At 40.6% G+C, this 17,154-nt stretch overlaps 1 protein-coding gene across 2 annotated transcripts in view; it reads right to left on the bottom strand.

Moving 5' to 3' along the window:
* The window catches only part of TLN2 (talin 2), a 150,452-nt gene that overhangs the window by 13,093 nt on the left and 120,205 nt on the right, over positions 1-17,154 (bottom strand). For both annotated transcript variants that reach the window (XM_061347597.1, XM_061347598.1), the window contains 7 exons: positions 16,936-17,119; positions 15,841-15,966; positions 14,269-14,385; positions 12,081-12,266; positions 7,339-7,446; positions 5,822-5,927; positions 3,582-3,706 (listed from right to left, as the gene is read on the bottom strand). In XM_061347597.1, coding sequence (XP_061203581.1) covers positions 3,582-3,706; positions 5,822-5,927; positions 7,339-7,446; positions 12,081-12,266; positions 14,269-14,385; positions 15,841-15,966; positions 16,936-17,119 — 952 coding nt within the window. The remainder of the gene's footprint in view (positions 1-3,581; positions 3,707-5,821; positions 5,928-7,338; positions 7,447-12,080; positions 12,267-14,268; positions 14,386-15,840; positions 15,967-16,935; positions 17,120-17,154) is intronic.

The following is a 17,154-nucleotide window of genomic DNA, read 5'->3' as shown; positions in this document are numbered from 1 at the left end:
ATTTGAGTTGGTTTTGTACTGTATTTTAACCAGTTTTCTACAGCATCTCCACTACTAGGGGTAGCATAAATCAAGCCAGGGTTAACAGGAGAATAGATAAGCCCCAAATCTCACTGCTAAATAACAGAGAAAATCACGAAAGATAAACCATTTTATTTTGAAGCAGCTCTCATCTTCTGTTTTGTAAGAGAAAACCAGTATGGGTAAGTCCTGCACTGAGCCATAGAAAACACAATAACCAGTTCAGAGAAAGTCAGTCTTTGGAACAGCTGCTGCTCACTGTCATAAAAGGCCCTACACAGCTTAAGAGTCCCTTCAAGAGCAATTCCACTGATAAAGGAGCCCTTCATGTATATTCTTAAATCAGATTAGAAGTCTGCAAAAGGTCTTCTAAACCTGCTTGTGAGTGAATGTACTCCTTCATATTGCCTTCTACTATATTAAAACCCCCGGAGACAGGGCAGGACACTGTAGGAATATGTTTGATATATAGTTGGATTAAATAACAACCTAATATATCAAACATATCACACAGAGCCCTGCAGAAAAAGGCATCCAGGTTTGATTCATCTTGGGGGAAAAAAAAGGACAAGCTGCTGAAAGCTAACAGCAGGGAACTCTTATTGACTACTAAAGACACTTGTGTTTGAAGGCATAAGCCTGCACAGAAGCACGAAGAGCATACCAACAGACTAGGGTAGGTACAGCAATACTCTCTGCTGTTGTACCTCATCTGCCATACCTTTTTCCTTAAAAGCGTTCTTTTCCCAATAGTAGTGAAGCATGTAGTTGTTACTAGACAAAATGTTTTTCTTCTTCTGACATTACTAATTGGGGGGGGGGGCTGTTTTTATTTTAAAGCCAGTGGCATATTTGCATAACAGGAGGAATATGTGGTTGTACTGCAAGACACCTGATCCTCCAAAAGGGAAAACAGAAAAAAAGGAGTCTGTACTCTGGAAAAATAGAATTGTATTTAAAGGAAATAAACCAACCAAAACTTGCTTAATAAACAATAAAGCTCTCATCGCTTTAGAGAACATTTCCCACCTTGAACACTGTCATAAGAGCACAGAACAGGTTTTGTGTTATGGGGAATAGTAATACCACTTACTTAGGAAAGTCCTCAAAGCGCTTGTAAGATAAAAGCTCAGAAGACAGACATATATTAACAGGGTATCAATGGGGCAGGGGACTAGCACACTAAGCATTTTAGGAGCACATTCACCAGCAGCTATATGGACAGAATTTAAAGCAAATGGTATGCATCACACAATAAATATGGGCAGCAGTTAACAGGTCTGTATCTTATTAGAGAATGTTGTCTGATTCCCAGTACTGGAAAATGAAGATATCTCATGCTATTGGTCTCAATTTAAGACAGCAAAGGGGTAGGGTAGGTGCAAAAATATGAAGAGAAAACAAAGAAAAGAAGAATGAAAAAAATATCCAAAATGATAAAAAAAATTCAGATAGCAGAACAAATGAGAGAATCCCCCACCTTCAACTAGGGAATTTTTTCTTTAGAAGTAATAAGACAAACTGGAAACATAAAGATGAAAATTTCAAACCTGAATGAAATGACTCTCACTCCCTGCCCCAGTAACAGAAGCTTACCCAAAAATTGAGAAACAGCAACCAATTAGTAATCATGAAGATGATGGATTTCCTGCAGGCAGATTATTCTAAGATTACCGACTAATGACTTCTCTGCAAGTCCACTTGATGATTACTGTTAATCAAAGCAGAACACTGGACTAGCTGCAGCACTGGTATGTTGCACTGTAGAAGATGGCTCCTATTCCTGCATTTCATAGACTAAGCATAAGAAAAATCAATTATATCAACCCCCTTACCTAGTCTAGGTGTTCACACTACAACACTAGGTATGTTGTCAAAGACAGAGCCTGTTCAGAAGCAGGAAATCCCACTCTGGGAGGATATGAGCTACAAGTCTTCAGCAGAAAAGGTGATATATGAGCCCTTCTGTGATCTTCCTAGGACCTTTCATGTGAATTACAATCCTTATTGTGAAGGGGATTAAACATCTAAGGAAGGGTGTAAAGGCTGTTTAAACCCAAAATTATACAAATGGCTGAATATGAATTTTAGTTTCATTTACTAAAAACATTTAGTTTAGTTTTATTTTAGGCAAATAAACAGAGCAATAAATCACAGAGACTGGACACTCAAATTACCATGTTAAATGAGGAGCAGGTGTGAGATCTACATTCATTGTGAAATTACAATGACCCTGAAGAAGCTTAGATGTTGGAAGGAAACCGCTCCATGGTTACCAGGCAACACATATACACTATTGTGTAGTGATTGTACAGAAAAGGTGATGGAGGACTCTTCCTCTCCTTGTACTCAGCCTGTGTCCTCTGCTCTGCGGAATCTCATTAGAAAGGACAACTTTTCTTTATAAATAAAATAGATATACTTAATAAAAAACGCAGGACAACGAGCATTTCTTTGTTATGAGCTGATTTGTTCCCAGCACCAAGCAGTGTGGGAGGACTGGGGTGGCTGGGAAGCCCTCAAAGAACAAAGCTACCAAAAACTATTTCATCTGATGTTCCTCAATGACAAAATAAACACCCTGTACTGAAAACAGTCATCTACCACTGAAAGTTCTTGAGGCCCTGCTTTTAGAAAGACTTCTCATTAGCTTTGAGAAAACAGTTTTGTACCTACAAAGCAGCATAAACAGGGAAATGGACATATAGTCCTTTACTGAAATCAGTTATACAGCTAAAGCATGATTTTCATTTTAAAGACATGCAATTCCAGACAACACAGTCATTTCTTCTAAAAGCTGCCTCTTATTCCACACAAGGCAAGAAGTAGCAATTCTCTGTGATCCAGTCCTGTGAGCTATGTATACAACCAGAAGTCACAGCAGTTTCATGTACTACCTTTATACCACCCATGAAAAAAGCTGGCTTAATTTTATCTAATGTATTCAGACACACATTTGAAATGAACTTGCAACATGCAGCACTACTTGTTTTCATAATGAACTGTATTTATTTTCCTTCAGGAAAATTAAATAGAAATGGTCATATCTCATATCTCATTAGATACTGAGGCAGCTACTCTTTTAGCATGGCATAAAATGCCATGTTTTTAATCTGAGAAAATCCTGAAGGTCTTTGCATTCTCCTGAACCCCTTCTGTGTTGCTACTGCTCTCTCCTGCTATACTACACACTAAAGACGAGAACAAAGCGTCCTTCAAAGGAAAGCAAATGAGAATGACTTTTCACATCAGTCAAACGTGACTGAAAAGTAAATAATTAACAGCAATGACGCTGTAACTCTTAAAAGCATTTCTAACATTTGGCTTTTCTTACTTTGCTTGCTCATGGCCGGTGCTTGACTCACTCCCTGAAAAGCATCTTTTTACCATCTTCCTTCAAGGGTGAGTCCCATTCAGTGCAATGTCTCATGGCACTGAGAGCAAAGCAAGGTTTGACTGTTTATACCATTATCAGAGACAGTATCAAAGTATATACCAATATATGGGCTATACACATCTGCTTTATTAACTTCAAAGGAACAGTGGGGATGGACACTCACCTTTGGCTTGGCTCTTGGTTTCAGCTGCTCCAACTTCTTTGCTGCAGCTTCAATTGATGCTGCAGCCCCTAGTAGCTCTGTCTCTGCAATGACTGTTGGGTCCTCTGGATCTACCCACTCTGTCCCTGAAATTAATGCGGACAAAGGCAATAACTTCAGAGCCACTGTGAGCTGTCACTCAAACAGGGTGATCTGCAATCAAGTGTCAAACACAGGATGCACATCATAGAAAGCTGATTTTAGTACCGTAATGGCATAAAACCAGTGATGTTTATGTCACTGAGAGTGAAATGGAACTCAGAGTGAAGGAAAGTATTTCTTAGGATTACTCTATTATGAAAGTAACTGAAGAATTGTGCAAGCAAAGCAGCTTCAAAAAGGGATACTGCCATATCCTGGGAACAAAACTAGCTGTCACTCAACTTGTGTTTATCAGAGCTCTTACTAACGTGCTTTCTAACTTGGTAAGGTACATTGAGAAGTCTCACAGAATGGTAAAGATGACATGTTATAAGCAACACAGCCATCCACAGCACACTTTTCAGAGTCTCTTTTTATGGTAGTGGCTAGAGATGAAGCTATTATGGACTGCAGAAAGCATGCTTTTGGCAACGTGTTTGTTGCAACAGCAATGTAGAGTTTCTGTAACATAGCCAAAGGTCAGCTTCTTTTGGTTTGTTTAGTTTTTGGCATTTCTGTTGGCTCAAAGAAATTCTGGAGGTTCACAAAATGAACACTTGGCTGCACGAGTCTCAGATTTCTCTGTGCATTATTATTTTCCATTTCATAACATTATTCTCTGGATGACAAGAGTCAGAAAGCATCCATGTTCTGGACTGAGGGAAGCAATGAGAGAGCCAACAGGAAAATCAGATGGAGAGAGAAAAGGAAACCAGAAATAAAACTTCTAAGTTTATAACTACTAGAGGCAAGGGGAGGAAGTGGCATCACGGATGGAAACAGCAGAGGATAGGAAGCAGTGTACACCAGGCAAAGGGAGACCAAGCTAGAATGAAAAAAACAGAACAAAGGAAAACAACTCATAACACCTTTTTAAAAGTCACTGAAACTGGATCAGAAAGTATGGGTGAACCTAATAATAAAATCTGAACTGAAACATCAATCATTATTAAGGAACAACTACTGGGGAGAGGATACTGGCACTTTGCATCAGGAATAGCATACCCCATGTCTGATTCTTCAAACAGCAAGGAAATAACATTGAATACTTATGAATCACCATTGTGCCAGCTAAAGAATGAGGCAGTTTCTGTTATGGATGACCGAATCACAGGAGAATACAAAATGATTGGTTCCTATTTTTGATGTGCTGGGAGAAAGCTGAAGTATATGGTATATACTGCTGAGCTATGTTTCACACTGCTAATCACTACAGAGTACATATATATGTGTTTTATATCAAATATCAGAACATTACCAAAGACAACTTAGTTCAAGTAGTGTACAAGATGAAGGAAATCTATATTAAACCCTAATATTGGCAGATAAGCAGGGAAAGAGATATTTTTGATGAAGGCAGCATGTATAAACACAGTCAAAGCCAAACTTGTATCAGCTCCTCTTTAAAAAAAGGCACTTTACAACTACCTGACAGGAGGATGGAGCCAGGAGGTGCTGGTCTCTTGGTGACAGGACAAGAGGAAACGGCCTCAAGCTATGACAGGGGAGGTTTAGGCTGGATTTTAGGAAAATCACCATGCCAGGAAGTGTTCACAAGCCGTGTAGGTGAGATCCTTAGCGCCATGGTTCAGTGGTGGCCTTGACAGCACTGGGGGAACAATTGGACTTGATGATCTTAGGTCTTTTTCAACCTGGTTGCTTCTATGCTCCAGATCACAACTTTCTGAAGTCTCACTGTTTCATTAACATGCTTTGCCAGGGCTGGACCCAGACAGGACTGTGAGCACTTATAGACACTATTGCTAGAGGCTGAGTATTAATTCAGTAATCAAGCTCTGCTTGGATGGTTCCATCTTTGAAGGCCATACGAATAACTTACAAGCAACCATATTAAGTGCCAGAGGGTCAAATATACATGTTTGCCAAGACTGTGAACTGAACACCAGCAATGAAATTTGAAGAATGAAAGTATGTGGTACCAAGACACTGGGAACATAATCAAAAGGGGTTTTGTTAGTTTTTATTTTGTTTTAAACTACAAAAATGACAGTCCATCATCTAGAGTATAAAGCACACTGTATCCACACTGCCCAACTCACCTTTCATTGCCTCTGCTGACTGGATAAGCTCTGTAACAGCACCAGCAACCCGCTTGGAGAAAGAGGCCAACTGATGCTTTAGTTCTGGAGTTGGTTTTTGAAGGATCTAGAGGAAAAGATAAAATGTACTAGTGCGTATTAGTAAGGATTCCAGAGAATGCTGGTACATTCCCGAGCCACACTACTGAAAGATTTATTTCCTGCAGCAATGGGCTGAGAGAAAACACAAGTGCAGTAAAAGAAATACAGTTGTCAATGAATCACTAGGAGCAAAGGCCCACCCTGCAATGTCTGACACATGCTGGGAAAGTGGCACTGCCTCCCATTTCTACAGGAACTGGCAGTATTGTCTGGAAGTTCTCAGTGCTGAAACTAGGACAGAATTTTCCGAAACAGAGGCACATGTGTGACTGTGTGAGGAACACACGTTTTAGCACTCCAATCTCAGACATTGTAGTCATTTTACTTAGGCATCAGGCTTAGTCTTTCTACACTGCTGGTAGTCATATGAGCAAATTGGAGGATCACTATTACTAAGAAACAGAATTAAGAGCTCTGCAAGCTAGCTCTAGTTGCCTGCTCTGGAAAAATCACCAATGGTGAACACAAAGGGAATGTCAACCCTGGGCAAGACCCTTAAACAGAAGGGAAAGGCAGACCCCTCTGAGCTGGATTTGCATGAAGTATTAAATAGCACTTCTGCAAATGGAAAACAGTCACACATTCAGACAGCGAATCTGAATTATTTCCTAAACAGGAACAACATTTGCATCTTTAATTACCATGTTGTAGGGAGAAAAATGATTAAGTTCTGGAAATTCACATATACTCAAAAACTACTTCTGAGAGGAAAGCAACAGATAGAGATTTAAGAGCAAAATAAGAGTCTTGAAAGTCACATTCAGGTGTGCATTTTCTTAATGTTTTCAAAAGCTGCTCTGCAAAGCAGCTCAAACTAAATGCACATCAAAACCACATTTTATCTTCCTGTAAGCATGTTTCCCATTTTGCAGATAAATGCCTCACCTTGGATATGAGTAGAGAAGTTTTATGCAGAGCTTTGGGGATGCCATGTCTGGCATGAGCTGGAGAGCAATTTGTGAGGCAGCGCTGGCTTGAGGTTTTGGGGTGGCATTGAGTAGGTGTGACTGCAAGAGGCAAGGTTAAAGTGCTTTCCTAAAGAATAGATAACCTCTTTGCTCTGGGGGACAGGAGTGTGCCTAACATACCTAATGCTTACAGTGGGCTTAAAAAACACTGAAGTGTCTTATTTTAATTTCTTTGCTGGGGACCATTTTTAGGTCAGGACTCATCAGATCCCAATTCAGTCCCATTTAAGCACTTCTAGTCTTCCTTCTACCTTGCAGCTTGAGCTGAAGTGTTTACTTTAGCTTGCTTTTCCTGAGTAACAAAACTGTTCATAACCTTGTGACAAACTGATAAAAACTACAGAAAGAGATCAGAGAGAGTATTCGTCTTGGGAGGGACCCAGTGTGTGCATGCAGATGACTCCTTACCAGGAGAACATGTTCCAGGAGTTCCAAGTATCCCAGGGTACATTCTGTTCCAAAGCGCAGGGCTCGCTCTCGAACTTCTCCACTCACATCTGGGTGATATGATGCTTGCTGAGGAGGCAGAATATTAGTACCCCAAAATTGCTCCCACAAGCAAAAGTCAACACTGAGCACACAGGGGAAAAAGAAGGGAAGAGATTTTTCATAACGTGCAAATGACATTTGAGCTTGAGGGCCAACCATTTCTGTTGTAAAGGCATAAACAAATTGTGCTCAAAGAGCAGCAGAGCTCCAGTTCCGAGAATGGCATTGGGAACATGTTTCCTTTCACCTGCACATTCTCTTTTCTGGGGGTACATGTGCAGTCTTTCTTAGTCCTTCATTAGGTATTGCTAGCAGCAGTACTACTTCTTTCTGCTGAATAGAGAAACCCTTGAAGAACCATCTGAAAATACAGAAGGATTTATGACTTCTAAAGAAAAATACATCACTTGGAAAATACCTTGGGGCTGAAACAGACTCTTGGGTTGCATTTGTACTGTTTTGTAGTGCAAAGGTTATCTTGTTGTGGCTCTTCTTTTTTACCACTACCAACAAATATAAACGTAGTGAGTGGAGTTTTGCCACCCACACATGGCCATTCACATCTTAAAGGTTAGGAATATGCTAAACCCATTTTTAAGCCTGTATAGCCTACCATCAAGGAATGAAAGCAGAAACAGCCATCTGCGTTAGAGACCAAAGCACTGGCCTGGCACCAGAAGACTTTGGGCCAATAAAAGGTCAATCCCTAGCCCACTGTGTGGGCCAAACATAGGTCTCACTTTTCCTTCTCCACTATAAAAGATAAATATAATAGTCTGGTCCTGACAGAAAGCTTTGCTATAGAAGTGCAGGAAACCGTTTCTTTACATGAGAGACACAAAAAACCCCAACCAACCCACCCACCCAAAAATAGGGTTGGCTGCTTTTTGTTATTTGGTAACATATTGTAAGTAAAAGCTTGTTGATGGCTTCAGCTTGATGCGGGGATTCAATGCAGCAATGGGCAGTGCTGGAACCAGCTGTTTGAATACAGAGGAGCAGCAGCAGAGTCAGTGCTTTTACTTCTTAGGATTGCCATTAAGTACAATGCCTTACATCTAACAGAAGCCTGACTAATTCAAGTATGTTCTTTCTAACAAAAAGTAAAGCCTGCAGCCTCTTCCAGCTTTGTTTTTTTTAAAGTAAGCTTCCAGGGAGCTATTTTTTAAACAAAAGTGCCAGTATTTGACAAGTTGGACTTCCTAAAAACCTTGAAAATCACCATTTCCTCTCTCAGAGCAGCTCCTTCCTCCCCTGCAGCTTCCTGCCTTCCGCTGGCAGGGCCATTGTCTCACTGCTCGCCCATTCCGAACCCTTGCTGCAGCCCTCAACAGCCCTAGCAAACGCCGCTGTCAGTGGGGCCCGGAGCCGGTCTATGAGCTCCCTCTGCCGGGAAGCTCGAGAAGAGCAAAGCACGAAACGCTTTTCTCCAGGTTGTCCCCAAACCATCTGCAGGGAAAGGCGAGGGGAGGAAATACGGTAGGATTTCCCCCAGCTTCAAACACTTCGAATGAGCTCCAGACGCCCAGACTATCCAGAACAGCCCATAGTTAATCTTCAAGCAGGGCAGAAGGATTCGCCGGTGCACTGTAAGCATCCTAATACGCCTCCTTGTGTTCTTAAATGTTATTAATACACATGCAATTAGAGCAAATGTGTAGGAGAGGAACAGAAATTTCCTTTTATGCTTTGCATACATAGCCAAAACTGACATCAGAATATTTTGGGAGCATTTTTGAAATTCAATGAGTCTTAAAACTGTATACTTCACAGCAGACTAAAGAGGTAATAGCTATTTTAGGAAGACATTTTTGTATGCAGAAACATCCCAATAGCAATCTCACTGCACCAGTTAGGACTCACAACAAAGATGTGTACTCCTCCAGACTTGCACAGAAAACCTGCTGAAGCATCTCAAACAGAAACATGTGTCCGAAGAACCAGAGCACACATTTATTTCCTCCTGCTGAAGTTTCCCTTCACTAACAGACCCCATTTTCTCTTCACATTCTTTCAGGACAGTAAAGCAGCAAGCAATACTTGACCCTAGGACCACAACTTCTAGCCCGTCAGCACTGATGAATAACTTGTGAAAGTAAAATGTACTGACATAGTCATAAAATCCGTGCCATTTGACGGCACCTGGAGAACTCACATAGTCCAACCTCTTGCTTAAAGCTGGGTCAACACTGAATTCAGACCAGATACTATAATAGTGATATAATGCACAGGTTACTTAGTGCATAGATATTATTTTGTACAAATAGGTAATAAAGAAATTGTTATTATCTTAGGGCCCGCTCTAACCTTTGCTAAATGTAATTACAGTGTTTCCAGTGACTTTAATGAGAGTTGTCTTGGTTCATTATATCCTGCAGTCATCAGCCTCATTGTCTTTTGAAATGGCATCTTCTTATAAGCATAGAATTAGCAATGGGCGCTGTAAATTCACATATAGCAGAACAAGCACAAGCATCTGAGTAACTGCTAATAAGTCAGATCCCTTATGACTTGCCTTAGGCAGCTGGCAACAAAACAGAACTTCCTCACAGCAGGGAAGTTTAAGCTATGTTCTATACAATTCTTCCATAGATCATACACATGCACTTCTGTCTTGCCCAAAGGATATCAAATCTGATTATTTGTCAGTGCTTATTGTACAGACTAGCTGAGTTACACTGGAAACTCCCCCAGTATTTGTCAAATATCACAAAGATCAAGTTGCACTCACTGCCTTGCACAGCTTTCATGGCATAGTGAGGCTAAGACTGCTGGTTCCTACCCATAAAATTCAAGAGATGTGGCTTATCAAGGGAATGCCATGTACAGTAACCAATTTGTAGAAATTAATGGCATAAGAGTTTTAAGGCTCTAAGCAAACTTTGTAGCAACAGGATTTGCTAAATAAAGTCAGGTACAAACCGTATATTTAAAAAGCTTTGTTAAATGACAGGGCTACTTTGCCTACATTTTAGTACAAATATGTACTAAATTGTAATGTATCCAATTAGGATACCTGAAGACTTTTATTGCTGCTTGCCCAGTAACCACCTCTGATTTTATGAAAGCTAGGCAAGATAAAACTAGACATTACTCCTTGTCAGTGTATCATTACAGGTAGGTAAAACGATTCCCAGTCATTTTCCTTCTGAAGATTGCTTTCTTTGTGAAGGCAATTCCCTGGGACACCACAGATGCTTTTCCAGCATCCCAGAACTCCACTCTTCCATTTGCAGGAAGTTTCATCCTGTCGGCCAACTTGCCATTCATGAACTCTGAAACCATTAAATTAACTGGGAACAAATGTATACAGAAAAAGATGAATGTTCATAAGTAAATGCTCAGAATTACATATTGAGCTATACATTGTGTGAGTGTATTTAGATTATTTCTGGAAAAAGAGGATCCTCTCCTGAGAATTTGCTGTCTGCTTGGAGACACTGGAACAGAAATGTGGCACTAGCCACTTCCAAAGGACAATGGATGTTTAGTGCACCTCAGCATCTGAATTCATGCCTGAATTATTTGTTAGAATGTACCACAACTATGAGTGCTTCTTAGGCTCCCTTAGAAGCTTCAATTAACTGGCTTGGACCTACGACATAATAGGCTACAGTAGTTCTCCCGTAAGTGGCACAGTCGTTTCATTTTGCGATGCAAATTAGAGCTGGTTTGCTGTGTTGACCTTCCAGGTTTATGAAGCGGGGAGAACAGAATCCAAATTTGAAACATGCAAAGTGGTCAAGAACTGCCAGACTAAAGACCCTGACAGAAAACTCAGTAAAATCAAAAGTTCTAAGTTCTATTAGGACTTGCACATGTGTATGGGGATCAGTTTAGAACCAGAATTAACCCTTCCACCCAGGCAGTATTAAGCTGTGACTGATTTCGGCAGTTCAGATTTGACCAAAAGCTGAAAATCAGACATCTCACAGAGAGCACCGTTATTTTACTGTCATTTTCCACACAGGTAAAGGCAAAAGCAAATAAATATAATTTACTGGCAAAGGTACTTTCGTGTTACTACCGAGGACCAAAAGGAATCAGATCTTTATAATTCTTTCGTTTTTAATTTATGCCTAGATCTTGTTTATCATCAGAACAAAGCCAAACGGTTCAATATGACACTTACAATCCCCCCAGAGATTTTCAGCTCAGTTTTCCAAAGCTGTTTAGGTAAGCAAGTGTAGAAAACAGGGTGCAAAGGCAAAACACACTTTCGAAAAGCACAGCAGAAATTGAGCAAGCCAACAGATTTTGTTAGGGGGAGAAGGACTATGAAAAATAGGCCAGAGTGATTTCTTTCTCCATTCCTTTCACTGTTCTAGCAATACTGAAATCGTATTTGTGACCGTAAGATTATCTGTATAACCTACTGCTTGCACAACCTGTTTGTCTGCCAGTTTAAGAGCAGACTGAAAAGTAGGAAATTTCAGGTCAACTAAAACTTCTCATTTGCACAGTCGGTATTAGCACTGCTGCTTTTTTTCTGTGCATAACACAGATAATCCTTTCTGAGAGAGGATCCCTTACCATTGACTTTCTCGTCTGAAAAGTAGAGCATTGATACAAAGAAAACAAACAAATTGTAACATTTGAGGGATTTAGAGGCACACCACAGGAAGGGGGAATCAGTCTTAGGCAAGCAAATGAATCTTTACCTTACAAGCTGTTAGCATGTCAGCTACTGCTTTGCGGCTCAGATTCGCGGTAGCAATCACATCTTCCTGTCTGCATGAGTTCCCAGCTGCAACAGCTTTGGCAGTTGCCATGGTGATTCCCTTCGTCATCCGGATTGATTCTTCAGGTGATGATGTCTTTTCTGGAACCTCGCTTGACTGAAACACCTAAAAGTGAAAGCAGAAGAAAAGCCTGATGCGATTCAAGTCAAAGCAGAACATCCATGAGAAAGAGTCAGCAAATGAAAGCAGCCTTCCAACACCAGGAAATTAGAAACATATTCAGAGTACTTGAGTATCTTTCTTGCTTGTCATGAGCTTGGTCCTGAAAAGCCTGCTAACCTACAAACAGCAGAGAGAAACAATAACCTGAGGGAAGCATACAAGAAAAGATTAACCCATCCATCTCGTTTGCCATTGCACTACCCAGATGACAGTTTGTCACTGAACAGCTGTTCAGAGTGTTATGGGATCGAAAGAATTACCATTCCTTTAATTATATTCTTTTTTCGTCCTGACCGCTGCTTAGGCTGGTCTGCTCACATGAGGAGGTCCTTCCTCTGCAAAGGCTGGGCCCTACAAGCCTTTGTTAATAGCACAGTGTAGGACAGAATGAGAACATCACTGGAACAGTCAAATGTCTCTTAAAAGGGAGGTGGAGTGCTGTCTCTTACACTGTACTTAGCCTTCTTTATAAACCTAAAGGTATAATTTTGCAGGGTGAATTGCGTGAAAATAGTTCAAATTATCTGACAGTACACGCTGCTCTCATGAACAGTGGAGTACATGAACTGTGGCACAACATAGGCAATAAAAGCTGGGTAACCTTACTTTTATCTTACATTTCTTTTTCCCGAGCTTTAGTCTGTATCTGCTTGCCATTTTGTTCCCGTGGAGACGTTTCTTGACTACACACAGTGCAACCTAAGCAGCCTAGTGATTACAGAATAACTATATCTGGGCACACATAAGCCTGGTCTATCCCATGCTCCCATTTCATCAGCTTTTTCACTTTCTCCCTCCAGAAATGGAAGCAAGAGCAAAAAATAAAGTCTAGTTAAATGGGTGAAGGACATCCCTCAATGTTGATCCAGTCCCTGGAGTCCCAAGTAAAGCTTAAGGCATTTTCTGGAGCACATACGTGCCATCCTTGTATCCTCTTGACCCTCTCCTAGTACTCCACTTCTCTCCCTATGAAAAAGATGACATCTCCACAGACCCATTCCTTAGCAATGCTGGCAAAAAAAAGGAGGAGGAGTAACATTTCAAACAGATACCAACCAGATGTGATGCACAATCCTTCAGTGACTGATCAGGACAGGTTTTAGATCAGAGTTATGGGAAGCAATATAATTTAGCCAGGCCTTCATAAGGATACATGACAGCAGAGTGCACTATATATCCCTGCACTAGATACAGAACATTCCTGATCAGGTACTGAACTGAGTTTTTCTCACTGCAGACACTGTATGGTTTCCCAACCACTATGTACAGGTATTTTAAAAAACCTAAATGGTCCAAATAAACAAGAGTTATTTCTTCATTACAACAGCATTGCTCACCCAGTGAAACATAGATGTTTTATGGAGAGCACCTGACAAGGCAAACTGTGCTAGCACTGTTAGGGTGCTATTTTTATATCTTTTAAAGAGGAAGGAAAACAATTGTCATGGTCTAACACCTAATGTGGAAGTTAATTCCTGCTGAGACAGCATATCAGATAGCAGACTATGTATCACTGGTAGTACCATTTCATAATAAAGGAAAAACAGAAACAAGATTAAACTGGCAGTGCAATATAGCTATGATGCTGAGGAGACGTTACCAAAGCCAGGATCAAAAAAAAATGGAACAACATTGGACTCCAAGAAGAATACCTGTAGTGAAATCTTAACAGCTAAAGAACAAAGAAGCAGCAGTTGGTTCCGGATATGCACACAATAGTAGCACCTCAAATCATAATGTGGGGACTGTTAACATATGAAAATAGAAAGGCTGAAGTGGCACTGTAATTGTCCTTTCAGAGATGATTTGCAGCAGGTAGAGAGCACCAAATTGCATCCAATGCACTGCAAGGCAATAAAGCAGAGCTTGAGGAGGAATGCCTTGGCTGCAAGAGTGCAAGAGCCTACTTCCAAAAACTGCCACATATGGGTATTCTGATCTGTACCGTGAGTTCCTGTTTGATGTACTCTATTGTGGCCTCAAGAGCTCTTGTCCCTCGAGTAGCTTCATCTTCTACTGCTTTAACAGTCTTCAAAAGCGATGTGACATTGGTTACCATCACCTGAAGGACACACAAGTGAAGATAAAGACACATGATTCCTTCCTCCCATTTTTCAGAGATAGAAAAGTATAAAGCAAGGCAAATTGAGCTGGGTAGGATTATTACTTCTAGTAGAGCCTAAGAAGATTCATGAACTGCATTTGTTATGGGACTAAACACCAAAACTCCTGCTGGCCAGTTTCTGAAATTGCTCTGTAAGCTGCAGCACAGCTTACTGCAGAGTGACACCATCAATTCACAACATTTCCATTTCTCTTAGACAGATTGATTATCTTAGTGTCTATTTTTCCCCACACATCTTACACTGCAAGTTGAAAGAGATGTGAACTGAGGTATGGTATTTCTTGTTGAAAGGTACCCAGTACCATCTCTGCAATCACATAATCCCCCAGGTAAGCAAGCAGCCAAACACCAGCCTCAAACCCAAATGCAGAAACAGAATTAATGTTTCTTTTCCCAGTACATACAATAGTCCTGATGCAGAATGACCTCATCTTCACTGCAATAACTACACCCTTCTTACACCCCAGTATGTTGAGATAAAAATGATAGCTACAGTGAAAAAAGAAGAGACAGAAAGGATAGCTTCTTGACCATTATGACTTAAAACAGAGAGCTCTGCCAGACAGGAAGAGCCAAGAAGCCAGGTATCTTTACTAGATGAGTCATTTCTAAGTAGTACCTCAACAGTATACTGTTATCATGTGCTTTGAAGAGAGGCACAAATCTTACATGTAAGCAATAAACACGAGAGTGAGAATAGCTTCCAGCCAAGCAAGAAGCTACCACGATACTCATAATGTGAAAGCAGAAGTCGTACCACCTAGATCTCCACATTTGGAAGCATTTTGCCGACACAAAGCCACAAGATCTTTGTGAGGCCAATGTCAAAAAACATCTCAGGTGAAGAGAAAATCAACATAACACAGGTATAGTGTAATCTGTGTGAGTTTTGAGCTTTGATACCTATATACTTCCTGGAAAGGTCTAGGAGAGACGGATCAGAAATGCACAATATCTTACTGCAGAGTTATTGGAGGTGGTTTTTTTTCTCTTCTCTCCCAAAGCCACAAGGTCGAAATAAGGAGGTCCCATGCCTATCCTGAGCATGGTATTGTTTAAAATGTAATTTTTAGGTACCATTTTAAACTGGATAAGTTTTAGTCAATAACATTACTAAAGGAGAACCTACCCTGAAATACAGGCTGGCAAAAGAAAGCAATTTCTCTTCAGTTCTTTCCATAAAATCACAAAAGTCACCTGACAGCCTACAAAACTGAAAGCTACATGGAAACTCAATAGCATCTTATTTTGCTGTGTCATCCTAGGATGATAACGAAACAAAGAAACAGATGGGATTTCAGGCAATCAGGAATTGCTGAAATCCAAGCTTTGCATGTCTATCAAGTGGAATTGCACAGATAGTTTCAAATAAAATGTAGAATATGGCTTTACTTTAGCAGCACCCTTCAGCTGGTACATGGATGGATCATCTGCTGGTTTGCTGGCTGCTCCTTTGGTAGCACCAATGAGATCAGAAAGGGCCTTTGCCACATCCTTGATAGCATTGATCAGGACAACCTGTAGGAATGAGACACAGTTGTAAGGCTCAGGCAGGAAAGGGCAGACAGAACAAGGGCGTGATTTTGAGAACACAGCTAAAAAACATATCTACTACTGGTCAAATAGTATCGCCCTCCATCTACTCCAGTAAAACACATTGTATTCTGGAAGATGAAAAGCTGTGTTGGTATTTCATACAACCAGTCAGAAAACAAAAGTAACTACTTCCCATGAAGACACTGAAATGCTGACTGCAGGTAGGATTTCCTTCCTGTGAGCTTCCCTAAGAGGACATTTACTTTTCTCCATATTTTTCACCTTTTGGGTGAAGCGGGACAAGAGCAAGTTTATAAGCTTACTGTCTAATGCTACAGTTATGTACCAGGTCTGAAATCACCTACTGGAAGATCAGATGTAGTTGCTATGGTTAGGTGTTAGAGGGAGATGGTTTTCCATCAGGAAAAGGAAGCTGAGCCTCTGAGAATAATACAGAAAAAAGCCTCTGAGAAAAATACAAAATTAAATGCTGAATAACTTGGTTGGCCTTAGAGTCAGGAAAACTCAAATCTGGAGATACTGTATCCTAAACCCAAGCTTAAAGACAGAAGTCCTAGACAAAATACAGACACTATAACAGGCTTCTTAATTAATGTAGGGTGTTACTGGAATAACGAATAATTCTCTTCCCCAAATCCTTCTCCTTTTCCCTTTCCACTAGCAGAAAAGCAGATGTTTCAAGTATTTTGCTGGAATTAAGAAGAGCTTATTTTAAGGAAAATATTGAAAGACACATAAAAAATGAGAAAGCTTGGAGGGAAAATAAAGTGTGGAACACAAAAAAGAGGGATGTCTAAGTGAATCCAGAGAAGTCCCAGATGAGACGAACCTTACTGTGTTGCTTAAAAGCAAAAGTCCCACAAAGCAGTATCACTTGAAAACTGTCTCTGGTCTCTTTAAAAGTATCAGAAAAGCATTAAAACATCTCACCTGTGTTTCAGGGTCATCAGATCCCAAGCTAGCTGCTCCCAATTTTACTACCTCAGCGAGCTGAGTGATGGTGTTAGCTGACGACTGAGCTGCTTGGGCCAGTTTGTCCTGACTCGAGGCAGCCCCAGAAACCAGCAGTTTTGTATCTTCCACTAAAGCTTTCGCAGTTTTCAGGATATTTTCCCTATAGGGAAAAGAAAAGAGGAAGCAGTGAGGGAG

This window comes from Neopsephotus bourkii, unplaced genomic scaffold, assembly GCF_033783945.1.
Source record: "Neopsephotus bourkii isolate Nb327-2 ecotype Australia unplaced genomic scaffold, CSIRO-AGI_Nbou_v1 NB_318, whole genome shotgun sequence".
Lineage (NCBI taxonomy): Eukaryota > Metazoa > Chordata > Aves > Psittaciformes > Psittacidae > Neopsephotus > Neopsephotus bourkii.
Note: the sequence above shows the minus strand (reverse complement) of the source record. Positions and strands in the feature narration are given on the sequence as shown.